Raw genomic sequence first — 15,466 nt, forward strand, 5'->3', positions numbered from 1 at the left:
ACAGGTAGAGTCTAGAGGATTTTCTAACACGGTACTTATGGGATATTATGACTATGAAGCTTTATTAGAAATTGAACTATTAGTGACTTGACTTTGCAATTCGAGGCAACAAACGTGTTGAGTACAGAGTCTGTAGAAGGAAGTAAAAGTACAGGATAAAACATGGACAGGGGCAACTTCTGTTTTCAGTGAATACGGACACAATGATTGGGGCAAGTCAGTTCTCTATGCAGTCACAGGATTTCTCTTCAAGTTTATCAAAGTGAAGATTCACTTCTGCAGAGTGGTGTACAAGTCGCTTCTATTCCAAAGGGCGAACCTGATGTGACTGGGGGCCTGCTGCTTTATCCCACAGGAGTATTTCCCAACGTGGGGTGATACAAAGCTTAGAGAAATGGTTTTGTGGCCAAATGGCCCATCCACTTTTTCTACTTGCTCCTACCTTAATTGAAAAAAAAAAAAAAAAATCAATAGACTCCTAATAAACATATCACCTCCAGCAAATAAAGAGAAACACTTCTCTCCTAGATCTGAGAACCTTTATACAGTTTATTCTCAAATAACCTGCCTTGCCTATCCCACAAGGCTCTAGCACAAACCATATGTGATTATGTGCATGAAAGTATTTTGCATAACATCTCTAAGATACCTAGCCACGTGGGCAAGGCAAGTGTTTTTCATAAAGGGGAGAAACCCTGGGGAAGAAGTTTCAAATGAGGAATAAAAATATATGTGCAGGTTCCCACGTGGGCTCTTAGCACTTGGAAGACCGGATTGCAAGGCATCAATGGGGAGAGCTGATTTCATCATTGTGCGAAAAGGTTAGATTATCTTGGTGAAAAGGCCACCTTTCAGCCAGGCGCGGTGGCTCATGACTGTAATTTCAGCACTTTGGGAGGCCGAGGTGGGCGGATGGATCACCTGAGGCCAGGAGTTCGAGACCAGCCTGGCCCACATGGTGAAACCCCGTGTCTACTAAAAATACAAAAATTAATTGGGCGTGGCGGTGGGTGCCTGAATCCCAGCTACTCAGGAGGCTGAGACAGGAGAGAATTGCTTGAACCCAGGAGGCGGAGGTTGCGGTGGGCTGAGATCATGCTATTGCATTTCAACCTGGGTGACAGAGTGAGACTCTATCTCAAAACAAAACAAAACAAAAACAAAAAACAAAAGGGGCCACCTTTCAAACTTTGGATATTTTGTTTGCTGATCCAGATATCAAGTAACTAAAAACTGTAGGAAGAGACCTGAAACCCATTTTGGCAACAAAAAGAGAAAAAACCCTCCTGACATTTCATATTATGCCTTGAGCTTATGTATTTCCTGGATTGCATAACATACCATGACATACCAATTTCATTTTGAAAAATACATGTATTTAATATTTTCTGATTACAAAAGTATATGTGTTCATTAGAAAAAATTTACAGAATGAGTAAAATTCTAGAAAGTCTTAGTTTGCAATACGGAGATAATTTATCTGCCTTAAAATTGTGTTCCATCTCTATTTAATTTTTTATGCATACATATTATAAACAGCTTCCTTTTGACACAGCTGGGACCATCCTTACATAGGTCGTTTTAAAAATCTTGCTTTTTCTATTTAATCAGATGTTATGATTCTCTCCCTTTGCCCTTATTGTTGAACAATTTTTTTTTCTTGGAAATGGAATCTTGTTCTTTCGACCAGGCTGGAGTGCAGTGGTGCAATCTCAGCTCACTGCAACCTCTGCCTCCTGGGTTCAATCAACTCTCCTGCCTCAGCCTCCTGAGTAGCTGGGACTACAGGCACACACTGCCACGCCTGGCTAATTTTTTGTATTTTAGTAGAGATAGGGTTTCACCGTGTTACCCACGCTGGTCTAGAACTCCCGAGCTCAGGCAATCTTCCCACCTTGGCCTCCCAAAGTGCTAGGATTACAGGCATGAGCCACTGTGCGTGGCCATTGTTCAACAATTTTTAATGTCATGGAAACCTCATGCAGATACACCATCATTCATTGAACCTCTTTTCCACTGACAGGCATCAGGCTTTTGTCTGTTTTTCTTGTGTATACAATGCTATACGGACAATTTCTAAACACTGCAGTTTAATAATTTCCTCAGGATACATTCCTAGAAATAAAAACTCTGTGCCCAAGTACACAATCTTCAGGTTTTGCCACCTATCGTCAAACTGCCACGACCTTTCTGGAGAGAAATTTATATTCCCAGTAGCCGTGTGAAAGAATGTTTATTTCATGTTACTCCTCTTGCACTTAGTACTGCCTTAAAAGATATTTGCACATTTCTCATTGTTACACATGCTTATTTTTGCTTTGATTTGTATACTTTTAAAAAATATTACCAGTGAGTCTTCGATGATTGCTTCATGTTTCTGGGAGGTATTTCATTCCCGTGCGTTTCTGGAGTTTTCATCTTTTGAAAAAAATCACTCATAAGAGCCCTTCATATTGTTAGATTTTTACTAATGCTTCGTTGCTGGTTTAATTTTAGGTTAAGCCTTTCCTATCCACAACAGCAGAGGCCTTGTCCTCCCTCCTGGAATCTCAAAAGCTCAAAAATCAATTCAAAAAATTCAGGTAGAGGCAAACATGCCACCTACAAAAATGTTATCAACTCTATCCCTAAACAGGGATAGATGGGACCTGGGGAAGCCTCTTCCCACAGTTAAATGTTCTATCAGGAAAGTTGTCTAGAAGCTAGAAGTTTAGACCTTGCTCTCTGGCCTCTCTGATTGAAATGCAAAGTCTGTTTCCTAATTAACTCAGAACTTGTTGCTTGATTTTGATTTTGGATTTTTCTACGCCCCAGTGCGTCCTGGTCTTGGGAGCTCAACTGGGAAGTTGAAAGGACACAGCAGAGAAGGGTAGGCCCCCTCTCCCAGGCCATTTGAAAAGACGGTGCATCTTCACACTTTTTTTTTTTTTGGGGAGGCCTTCTGGGGTTGGCAGCCCTTTCAGTGAGCACAAAACCTGAGCTTGCATTTTTCATTGTCATAGGTTTCCCTGTTGAGAAGGAAAGCTGCCTCACAGATGTTAAACAATTGATTGATCAATGACTCTGCAACTGTGGTTTCCACCCTGGGTGTGGTGTAGCGTGTGCACATTTACACAACTTCCTTGGCATCGAAGTCGCTTAGAAGAATGCTTTGATGTGAGCAGATTTTCTGCCGTGACAAAAAACATAGTTGAGGTTTTTTCTCTCTCCCTTTCACAGTTCTTGTCTACCAGCCCCTGGCAGAAATCACCATTTCTTCGGCGAAGGAATGCTACTTTCCAAAATCCTTTGGCAGAATCTCCTAGAGATTTGTTTTTCTGCTTCCTAATTTAGAAAGTCTTCAAAGAAAAAAAAAAAAACTTGACAAATTAATGTGAGAAGAAACGAACTGTGATTTAATTTTGCATTTCTTTCATGAAAAGTTTATCATGTATAACCAATAAAATTGGATAAGATGATTTTGGGGGAGAAAAGTAAATGAAAATGTGTTATACCCCAAGATCAGACTGTTCTTTTATTCTGGGTCAACAAGTAACATGTGATACAAACTCACTCAAGATTTTATTAAAATCATTTGTAAGTTAAATTAACATATCTCGGTGGCGAAGAAGATTTTTAATAAAGCAAAATAATGAGTTGTGTGAATCAACAGAAAGAGTGAAAAGTGTTAACAGTGACATTTAAATGGTTACATGATTTTAATTATTCTTTTGATAATAAGCAACCTTGTGATGTCTATTCAACAAAAGCCTGAGCCCACTATGGAATTTGCAGTTGAATAAGAGCTTTGTTCCCTGCTTTTCGTAATTTTAAAGAAACAAATGGAAATGGTTTAAAGACCTTACAACAATCTCCCACCTACCAAAAGAATCTAAAAGGTATGGTGGGAAGCATTAGAGAGTGAAAAGAAAAATTAAAAAGGCCACACACGCATTGTGTTTATTTGAGAGACAGAGCAAGAGAGAACAAAGTGTTGGAGAGAGAAGGTGCTGGAAGGCCAGCCGATGCCAACCCCTTCCTTATCTGTTCTTGGCTGCCAGGGGTTTCCGGCTGATCTTCTTCGATTTGTCATTATTCTTCTTTGGTGGTTCTGGGTTGGCCTGCATGTGTCTGCCATAGAGGCTGCAAAGACAGAGAAAGGACACCATCAGATCTATTTTGCCAACACAACATAGCTTTCATTGGAAGAGCTTTCAGGAATAGAAGAATCTCCAGAAATAGTAAGCCAAAGGAAACCAAAAGATCACTTCTGTGTTCTCTAGGTCATATGCTGTGTTGAATATAAAATTCTGTTATACATGCACGCCATGCCATGACGCCCGATCACGGACCAGTCTCTTGGGATTTCACACTCACTGGGAGAACTGGTCAGGCCCTGCTCAGCCGTTCTGGACTGAAGTTCAAAAGCTTATGAGTGTTTAAGTCGACAATGATAAAAATGGAATGGAATGGACGAGACAGAGTGTCTATTTAGTGAAAAGTGAGCATGATGCTTGGCTCGAAAGCCCAGGGGCTGGCTAATGGGACAGAGAGCAATGGTGTCCGAATCTGTGCTGGCTGCTCACCCATGATAGATAGCATGGGGCGGGCTAACACATGTCAATGCCACATTAATAAGTACCGCTGATTAAATGCTGACATAGTGCCCTATAATTACGGTGGATGGCATTCATTGCACAGCGAAGCTGCCTCTGTGGCTGAGAGGATTTAACTGAACAGTAGAAGGTAATTAATCGATAATTTATGAGTAATTCTGATTAAAACAAAAGCCACCCTAAAATAAATACAGCTCAAACTTATCTCCTTTTATTGATATAACTGTGTCTCCAAGAGAGCCTGGCAGGTGTCTCAGGTCCTCTACAGCAAGGGCATACCCAGCTCCACAGCCTGTAGTCGCTATGAATGGGGTTTGGCACAGAGCCTGACGTCCCTGTACCAGGTGGCCCCAGCTCCAGTATCCACACGAGGAATATACACACACTCTGGATGCCGGCGTCTTGGGCTGTTTAGCATATACTGGCGTCTGGCATTTTTTTTTTTGAGTGTCTCACTCTGTCACTCTGTTCCCCAGGCTGGAGGGCAAGTGGTACGATCATAGCTCACTGCAGCCTCAAACTTCTGGGTTCAAGTGATCTCACGCCTCAGAATTCCTGAGTAGCTGGACTACACATATATGCCACCATGCCTAGCTAATTTAAAAAAAAAAAATATATATATATATATATATATATATATAAAAAATATATATTTTTTTAAGACTGAGTCCCGTTCTGTTGCCCAGGCTGGAGTGCAGTGGTGTGATCTTGGCTCACTGCAACCTCCGCCTTCCAGGTTCAAGCGATTCTCCTGCCTCAGCCTCCTGAGTAACTGGGCTTACAGGCATGCACCACCTCGCCCAGCTGATTTCGCATTTTTTAGTAGCGATGGGGTTTTACCATGTTGGCCAGGCTGGTCTTGAACTCTTGACTTACAGTGATCCACCCACCTTGGCGTCTCAAAGTGCTGGGATTGCAGGCCTTGAGTCACGATGCCCCGCCAAAAAAAAATTATTTTCATAGACATGGGGTCTCACTTTGTTGCCCAGGCTGGTCTTAAACTCCTGGCCCCAAGCAATCCTCCTGCCTTGGCCTCCCAAAGTGGATTACAGGGATGAGCCACTGTGCCTGGCCTCCAATACTAGTGTTCTGGATGACATCTGCACCATGGCTGACCGGCAGAGGGGAAGGGCTGGCAGATGGAACTGCCCAACTGATTTTGTGATCCAGGAAAGCTGGACACTATGGTTTTGAGAGGCCATGCTGTATTCTATTCTAGTCTTCCAAGTGTCACCTTGGAGGCGGTACAAGCAGGTTCCATCGACAGTCACTCTCACGGAGTACAGAACGCAGGGTTCAGAGCTGGCCAGAGACAGACCTACGAGCCAGGGTGTACACATCCAGCCAGGTGCTGGGGTTGCTCTCCAGGAAAAGGGGAGGCCATTCTTATGCATCAAGAAGGTTCCATATGTACTAGACAGAACATGAGAGCCTGGAAATTGGTTTTCCACATCTGTAGGAATTTAGAGGTCTTTTTGCACATGTAATGGAGACAGTAGCCCTGTCCCAGCTTCAGCGATACACACAGCTTCCTTATAGCCTCAGAGATCTTCCCTCTTTCCCAACCCCTTATCTGCACAGAGCAAAAAAATATGTATGTATATTCTTATTCAAAGATAGTTTCAAACTTTAAAGATTCTTTTTTTTTTCTTCAGATGGAGTCTTGCTCTGTCACCCAGGCTGGAGTGCAGTGGCACTATTTCAGTTCACTGCAGCTTCTGCCTCCTGAGTTCAAGTGATTCTCGTGCCTCAGCCTCCTAAGCAGCTGGAATTGCAAGCGTTTGCCACCATGCCTGCCTAATTTTTGTATTTTTAGAAGATATGGGGTTTTGCTACATTGGCCAGGCTGGTCTCGAACTCCTGACCTCAAATGATCCACCCACCTTGACCTCCCAAAGTTCTGGGATTACAGGCGTGAGCCACGCACCTGGCCTCTAAACCGTAAGGATTCTAAAAGCCGACAGATGACTCCACAGTTCATGCCCATGGAAACCTAGCAATACTTGAGTGTAAGGAAAGGGTCTTGGCAATGATAAGAGGTTAGCAGAGGGAGAGGAGCAGTAGGAATTGAAAGGAATTGACAAGGCCCTTCTTCGTGTCATGTCTTGAATGAGGGAAGGGCTGAGGTGGGTGTGGGGGCTTCCCAGAAGGGGTGGGTGTTCAGCTGGGCCCTGACAACGGGAATCCAGGCAAGCAATTTCAGAAGGGGTTGCAAAAGCTGCAGGGCTCTTCTCCTTTTTCGGAGTGAACTGGAATGTTCGTGTTTCAGTCTCTGCCTTTTTACATTCAGATCCCAGTGTGGGTCTGAACGTCCTGGAGCTGCAGAGCAAGTCACTACAAAGGGCCAGGTGGGAGCCGGCGGCCCTGAACTTGCTGTTCAAATCCTGCTTTTTACATTTATTAGCTGTTGACTCTGGGCAAATGATTACCAATGTTCGCCTCCCTCTCCATGCCTCAGTTTCTTTATCTGGAAGCTAGAGATGTCATTTGTCTTCATTGCAGGCTGGTTCGGTAAGCCCAGCACCATGGCAAACCTACTGGAAGCAGCCAGCGAGTGCTTGCCGAAAAGTAGGACAGACGTGGGGTTACAGTCAAGAGTGATTAAATCAAAATAATTATATGATTACCTTCCTTCTTTAGGGCTGTTTCCCCTGCAAAATAACACGGTATTTTCTATCAACGCTAAATCCCCAAACACCGCTGGAACAAAGGTTTTAATCCTCTTTGAAGCAAGCAACTAAGACAGAGCTAAATGCATGGCCCACTTCCTCAGTGAGTCATCGGCAGGGCTGGATGACGCTGCTGTCCGCCGCACGATCCTTTACCTCCTCCAGCTGTGTGGGCAGAGGAGCGCTGGCGTTTTGCTAAGCGGCCATAAGTGGCCATTTTCACGGGGATGTGGCTACGGCAGTGGCGGTGTAGTCACAACAAACTCCACAGTCTGGTGTTGCATTCCTGGCTCTGCCAGTTACGAGCCACGGGGCCTCAATTGGGCAAGTAAGTGTGGTAGACAGAATCACAGCTCCCAAAGGTGGCCACATCTGATCCCTGAAACCTGTGACTGTTACTTTCCATGGCAGTGGGGACTCTGCAGGCATGACTTAGTTAAGAACCTTGAGCTGGGAAGAGAATCCTGGATGATCCTGTGGGCTCAGTGTCATCAAAAGGGCCCTTATAAGAAAGCAGCAGGAGGGGCCAGGTGCAGGGGTACACATCTGTAATCCCAGCGCTTTAGGAGGCCAAGGTGGGAGGATTGCTTGAAGCCAGGAGTTTGCGACCAGCCTGGGCAACATAGGGAGACCCCATCTCTACAAAGAGTACAAAAAAAAATTAGCCAGGTGCGGTGGAGCTCACCTGTAGTCCCGGCTACTTACTTGGGAGACTGTGCTGGGAGCATTGCTTGAGCTTGGGAGTTTCAGGCTACAGTGAGCCATGATCACCCCACTGCAATCCAGCCTGGCCATAGGGCAAGACCTTAACAATCAATCAAAAATAAAAACAGGGGGTCAGACTGAAAGAGATTTGAAGATGTTACACTGCAGCCTCTGAAGATGGGGGAAAGGGCTATGAACCAAGGAACACAGGTGGTCTGTCTAAGCCAGAAAAGCAAGGAAACCTCTTCCCTAGAATCTGAAAGATGCAATGTAGCAACACTGGTTTCAGACTTCTGACCTCCAGAACTACCAGGTAATACATTCGTTTTGTTTTCAACTACTAAGTTTTTGGTAATCTGTTAGAGCAGCAGTAGAGAACTCACATAGTAGCTGAGCCTCTCTGGGCCTCACAGGGTGGCCTGTCCATGAGGATTCTGCTTAATTTCAATAGGAAAAATGAATTTCTGGGGTAAATTAGAAAGATGGAAAAATGAAAGAACCAAGATTCAGAGAGGCAAGGTGTGTCCCAAAGGAAAAATGGGTGTAGTTTTTATGAGAGGAAGTGAAAACAGGTTTGCAAATTGTCCCCTTGCTAGTATGAACTGGCTGGTCCCTGTCGCCCCACCCTCTGAAGCTAACACTGTGGCTTGTGTTTTGCATGTACCTGGATTGAATTTGTAGCAGTGACTGACTACAGAGGACAGAGCAGCCAGTGCCATTGAAAGACATCCTATTCCTTGCAGTTCCTGAGAGGAAAGACAGTGCCAGACCACACAGCGCCATGCGGGGAAGTGCCAGCATTGGTGAAAAACGTTTGTCCCGACCTCTCGTAACTTGTACTTTTCCCCCAGGGCTTTGGTGAACACAGCTTCTCCATCTCCTGCACCTGGGAAACCCCAACCATCCCTCAGACCCTGGCACCACTGTCCCCTCCGAGACAGCGTGTACCCTCGGGGCCACCGCAGCTCTCTGCTCACGTGGCACCTGTCTGGCCCTACAGGAGCCCAGTGCACCCTGCACTGGGGATTCCTGGAGAACAGTCTCTGAGATTGACAATCACCTCTGCCTTCCGCACCCTGCTTGGTCCTGAATGATGTGTGCCCTGGGGAACCTCGCTCACCTCCAACAGTCTGATGTCTCCATCTGCAAAAGGAAGATGAAGATTCCCAGCTACCATGGAGGGTTTGGGAGAAGATTAAATTAGGGAAATGCTCTTGTTCGTTGGGCACACAGTAGGCATTTCACAATGATAGCTGCCGCCTCTAACCTCTCAGGAAGCTTCTTTGACGCAGGCTACCAGGGCCAGCTCCTTCCATCTCTTGCAGGCTGCTGCCACGCCCTCGTGCTGCCCAGAATCTGCACTTTGGTGCAGATCTTTCTGGGAAAGCTTCGGCGGGCACTGCCACTGCCACTCAGCTATGCCAGCTGGAAAGTGATAAAGGGAGCCTGGCCCAAGGTCACCCATGGGGCTGCAGTGGCTGGTGGGTAAAATGCTCAGCCCAGGAACTGGAGGAAACCCTTTGGCATGGAGCCCTAGAACATCTTCTCTCCCCTGAAACCCAGGATTTGGAGAAGAGAGCTGGGAGACAATTAAGATGTGGGAAAAACCGAGAAAGAGCACTCTGAAGTGACACGAGAGGATCAATTGCTCTTGAGAGTCTGATGAATAGGCTTCTGTTGCTGAAAATGGTTTCAAAGATGAGATGCCTGCAATGCTCTCAGTGGTGGGAGATGAGTGAACCAGACAGCTAGGCTCACAGGGGGTCTATATCTCACTGTGAAGCCCCAACACCAACGCGGGAGTGGGCCCTGCCCTAAGCAGCCACCCCAGGAACCCTGCTGAAGCCCACCTGTAGAAGGATCACTGGGAAATGATCCTGGAGACCGCCTGGGTCGGCAGGCTGGTGACCTCGCCGGTGTGCTGTGAAAACAGCCTGCAGACAGGCCGCTTCAAGCTCCTTGCAACTGACCGCTGCCATGTATGGATGGCTAAGATTGTACAGCAAAAAATTCCAGTCTACTGTACTCAGAATAACTTTTGCAACATTTTCTTTTTGTAAGCAGTATGTATTATGCGTGATTTTCTATCACACGACACGTGGATTTTTTTTTTTTCTTCCTGAGACAGGGTATGGATCTGTCACCCAGGAATGCAGTGGCATGATCACAGCTCACTGCAGCACTGACCTCTGGCCTTAAGGGATTCCTGCCTCACCCTCCCAAGTAGCTGGGACTACAGGTGCAGACCCTCATGCTCGGCTTACTTTAAAATCTTATTGTAGAGATGGGGGTCTCACTATGTTGCTAGGCTAGTTTTGAACTCGGGCTCCCAAAGTGCTGGGATCACAGGCGTAAGCCACTGCGCCTGGCTGATACATGGATTTTATTTAATGCGGGCATCTTCATTTTTGAAAAAACTGAGTCTTACGTCAGATCCAAGGGTCTCACATCCCTTTGCTGCGGCAGCAAGGAAGACCGCCCCTCCTCCCCCGCAATGCCCTCCGCCAAGCCACTCATTCTTAAAAATGTTCTCCCTTGGCTCTAGGATGTCACCCTGATTCTTGTTTTCTCTCTGGACACCTCAATGGTCCTTGTGTGTCTTTGTGTCTTCTTCCCATCTAATTTTATAACTTTCATGATTGTTTCTGAGCAGCCGCTCTCCAAGTCCTCATCCTCTTCAGCCCACTGGGACAATTTGGCTATCAAACCCCAAAAGGCAGGGAAGAGTCCCTCACCCCACCTTCCACAGGTCTGTCCCTCCATGTCTCTAGAACTTCAGGAGCAGATGCTGAAGTCATTTTGACATTCTCTCTTTTTTGGTCACCATACTAATCAGGTCTGATAGAAGTTTAGTTTCTTCTACAGTAGACGTTCTTAGCCTAGGACCCCAGAAGTGTCTGAAACTCTAAAGTTGTATGTGTATATTTCAGCAGAAAGGGACCACAGCTTTCATCAGCTCCTCTAAAGATCCATAACTCATTAACTAGCTGTTTTATGGTACCTCGTTTATTCTTATTTCCATCATCCATTCCTTTTTTCTCCTAATCAGGCCCATGTCACATGGCCATTCAGTTATTATAATGGTTCCCTCCTTGGTCTTCCTGACGCAGGTGACTTCCCTTCCCAGTGTGTCCTACACAGGATGTCTGCACAACTCTTCCTGGTGCATGCATGAAAAACAGCAACCTCTGGCTGCTGGATGGGGTGCCCAGCCTGGCACCTGGCACAGAGCAGCCACAGCGCAAGCGGTTGGGGGACCTGGCTCGCCCAATGTCCTCTCTCTCTGCACTAAGGCAAGCAGGGCAGCATGCAGGAAAGATGGAGTGTGAATTCTGTCACTTACTAGCTGCGTAGCCTCAGAGTCCTGTATCTTTCCAGAACCTCTGCCATCTGAACTGGAAAAGGGGAGTATTCGCCCATTATCTACCTGGCGGGTGAACTGATAATCAGGTTGCCCTGGGCTCACCGAAGTGTTTTGAAAAATGAAAAGAGGGCTAAATCAATCTGAGGCCTGAGATAAGCCTTTCCTGACAGCCAACATTCCTTTTGGCTTGTTTCTGTTGTTGCTGCTTATCTGTGTTATTACTGCCAGGAATGCCTGCTTAGGTCCCCTCTGCAACTGTCCGTATTTTGAGGCCTTGAGGACTTACACAGCTTCCTCCTCACCTTCTCCATTCTGCTGTCACAAAGCCCTACGGGATGTATCAGGATCTCATCCCTAAGTCCTTGATACATAAAGTGACTCCTGACCTTGGCATGTTATCTCAAAACATCAGCAGGGTGCTGTGATCATAGCACGACATTTCCAATGCAGCTAATGTGCATTCATTATTCACTGCTGCAACAACCCAACGAGGAAGCTACTATTATGATCATTATTTGTCAGATGAGGAAATTGAGGCTTAGCAGCTTGAGGCTCTGATAAACCCAGGCAATGACTCCAAAGTCCAAACTCTTAAAGCACTAAGTTACCTCATCTCCCATCTTGGTTTTGTTTTCTTAAGAAGTCTACCATTTTCTGCAGGGCAGGGAGTGCAGGCTTAACTTCTTTTGTAGTCTATACACTCCAGGCACTGCTAGAAACACATTGTGTGCTATGTAAATATTGTCTTTCAGAATGCCAGGTATATGAGAGGTGCAATATGCTGTTCTGAAGTCGTTTGCTCGTGTCATATGTATCCCTACTGTTGTTTTGGGTGTTTCCATGGCAAGTCCTCATACAGACCAAGAAAAGAACCAATTTTAAAATCGCAGGATATGGCCAGTGAAAATAATGGAGAAAAATAATTTTGCTTCTAATCTGTAATCTTCTGGTAGGATCCTAAATTTAAAATCTCCACAAATAGATCTGCGGACAAAGTGTGAAGCCGAGATTATTAATAAGCACTTGGCAATAGCCTTATTTCTCCTATCCGGCATCTATCAGGGGCTGGTGACAGAACCTGAGCACGTAAATTGCTGAGCCCTAAAGAAAGAAAAAAATTAACAGTTACCCTAATTCCTGTGAGAAGTCTCATTAATTCAAAAGGAAATGATTTTTTTTTTGAGATCAAACCTCCAAGAGATGGTTCCATGCAATTTACGAATGGCAGCGCGTGTCTGTCACATTCTTCTCCATTATAACCTGCTTTCTGTTCCCAACATAGTGGAGAAAGAAAGTATAAACATGCATGTGCAAATGGCATCTATATAAACAGCCACAAGGAAATGTGTAGTTGGCTTAAGACAGATAGCAAGCTATATGAAAAATAGGCTATAATATATAAGGCAGATTTCAAAACAGCCATATATTTTAGGCTCACGATCTGCCCCACTGAAGGGGAGAAATGAGGATTCTGGAAGAGCAAAACTAACAATATCATGCACAAAAGATGCTCATTAAACTTCATCATCCTGTCTACTCTAATGATGCTTTTACTTAATAAAAATTCCCGGAGCACTTGCAAGGATATTAGGCAAGGTCTTTGGTTATGTATCAGAGGTCCGAGCTGTCACCAGCAGTTCAGGAGGTATGTTCCCCGGGGAAGGAGCTTTCACGGAATACATGCAGAGAAAAATCAATAACTGCAACTTGCTTCCCTGCTTAAGCATTTAAGAAAATAGGTAATCCTTTTAAATTAAACTGCAAAGTGCTAAATGTTGCAATTTCCAGAATAAACTCAAAGACAAAAAGGAAATCAGTCCAAGGGCACTGATAAGTTTCCCAAACAAGCTACTTCTCTGACAGACTTCATACCTGGAGTGGATTTCTTTTATTTATGAAAAGAAATAATTATTTTAGTACTTGGCATCTGCAGATATTAAAAAGAGACATCCAACTGTATATGTGCTTGTAATACAGCGATACACAAACCTATTCATAAATATAAGGAAGTAAGGAATTATTTTCGTATGGGCAATTTACCTATTTAAAAATTATTCTCCAAAAACACTACTATGAAAATCCACTAACTTGAATCTAGCTCTCAAAACCTAAATAGTAATTATCTAATGGACCTCTTAAAACAGCTAGCTGGATGATGATAGGATGCAGTCACCAATGACCACTTTGGTCCATATTAACATAACCTGCTTCCGATTTTATGCCCTGCCAACACAGAATTAGCTGGGGATGACTCTGGTCGGGGCAAGAGTGAGGCACCACCCCAAAACTTGAATGTATGGGGAAATAAGGTTTTCCCCTGCGTGTTAAATAATAAAAATCAACATAGAATAGATCAAAGCAGAAACATGAAAAGTCACCCAAAATAACACCAGCATAACTCCCAGACCAGCGCGTCTCGACTCTAAGCAGACCAGGGATATCAACAAAGCTGGAAAGAGAATCTGCCCACCAGAGTCAGCACTGAAAACGGGGGAGAAAATGCAGGCAGTGGGGACCAGCGGCTGTGAGTTCTGTGGATGCCCTGGCGGGACTATGTGTCTAGGAGGAATCACCGAAAACAACGTGGCACTGCCCACCCAGAACACGCGATCCACACCTGCACGGTCCAGCTTCTGACCAGCTCACCTCCATATCTTCTGCCGTGACCCTCCACGCCCCTGATCCCAGCTCCTCAGGGGCTTCTGTTTCCCATTGCGATTCACTCTACCTGGAAAGCTCCTCTCAAGGTCCCCCTGAGACAGGCGCTACTACCATTCCCATTTGGCAGGTGGGGAAACAGAGGCACAGAGTTTAAATACTGTGATGTGACCACAGGCGTTCAGACTCCGGGGTCTGGCTGTGTTTCCCTGATGTTGGTGTCAACATGACTCAGCCTTAGGTCCGTCAGGGTGTCCTGTCACCCTGGGTACCGTAACTGGTTTACACACAAGCATGGGACCAAAGAGAGCCAACGAGAAAAACAGGCCTCATATCGGAGCTCAAACCGCGTGGGAAGAAAAGTCCTTTCTTTTCTGTTTTACTTGAAGTAGGAAGGATGAGCCCAGATCTGCTGGTATCCTGTCCTAGCACTGTGGTGAGAGAGCCTGCTTGGAGGAGAAACCAGCAAAGCAGAAGGGAAGGACAGAGACTGGGCCCAAGGACGTTGTGTGGGTCCCCATGCCTAAAGTCAGCTGTATTGCTGGAGGATGTTTAGTGTAAAATCATCAAATAATCCCCCTCCCTCTTAGGCCTTGTGTTCCTTGTAATCAAAGCAATGCTGAGTCCTGACGAACACACCATCACTCTGGTCTACTGCAAATGTGAGTTCCCTAGCCCGGTCGTCTTTGCCCACACTTTCTATCTTTGACTACGTTCATTCCCATCACACCACTCATCACCATCTAGTTATTTATTTGATGTCTGTTTCCTGCCTCCCCTGATAGAAGGTTCATTCCTAGAGCACCAGAGCCTTATCTGTCTTGTTCACTGTCCCCGGGACACACTAGAAATGTTTGTTGATTGACTGAATGAAAGTATATACAGCTGTGTTTACTAGGAAGTATTATAGGTATCCAGATACACGGATCCCAACTAGATCATTAGTGCCTCTGGGACAGGGACTAGGCCTAAATCACTTCTGTTTCTCCAGTGCCTGCTGCCTCGTACACAATTGTCACCCCCAAAATATGGAGTGACTGAACATCTGAGCTCAGGATCACTTCCTGATGTCCTCAATTCCACACTCATCAGGTGACTACCATCAGCTTCCCGCCTGGAGCTGTCTACCAAAGGGATGTGTGCTGTGCAGACCGAGGCAAGTGTTCCCGTCTTTGGGGGCAGTTATCCTCTTTTGTGGAATTCTGGTTCCTCCCCTTATGTGATTTTCCTCAGTTTGCTGCAGGGTTTCATTTTCTTTCCTTTTTGAGACAGGGTCACACTCTGTTGCCCAGGCTGGAATGCAGTGGTGCGATCATGGCTCACTGTAGCCTCCACCTCTTGGGCTCAAGTGATCCTCCTGCCTCAGCCTCCTGGGTAGCTGGCACAAGCACGTGCCACCATGCCTGTCTGATTTTTTTTTTTTTTTAAATAGTAGAGGGGGGTTTCACTGTGCTGTCCAGGCTGCTCTTAAACAC

At 45.4% G+C, this 15,466-nt stretch overlaps 1 protein-coding gene across 2 annotated transcripts in view; it reads right to left on the minus strand.

Moving 5' to 3' along the window:
- Window positions 1–3,542: 3,542 nt before the first annotated feature.
- Window positions 3,543–15,466, minus strand: part of RSU1 (Ras suppressor protein 1) — a 349,246-nt gene continuing 337,322 nt past the window's right edge. For both annotated transcript variants that reach the window (XM_050805414.1, XM_050805415.1), the window contains one exon: window positions 3,543–4,122. In XM_050805414.1, coding sequence (XP_050661371.1) covers window positions 4,020–4,122 — 103 coding nt within the window. In that variant the 3' untranslated portion in view covers window positions 3,543–4,019. The remainder of the gene's footprint in view (window positions 4,123–15,466) is intronic.

Source organism: Macaca thibetana, chromosome 9 (genome assembly GCF_024542745.1).
Source record: "Macaca thibetana thibetana isolate TM-01 chromosome 9, ASM2454274v1, whole genome shotgun sequence".
NCBI lineage: Eukaryota > Metazoa > Chordata > Mammalia > Primates > Cercopithecidae > Macaca > Macaca thibetana.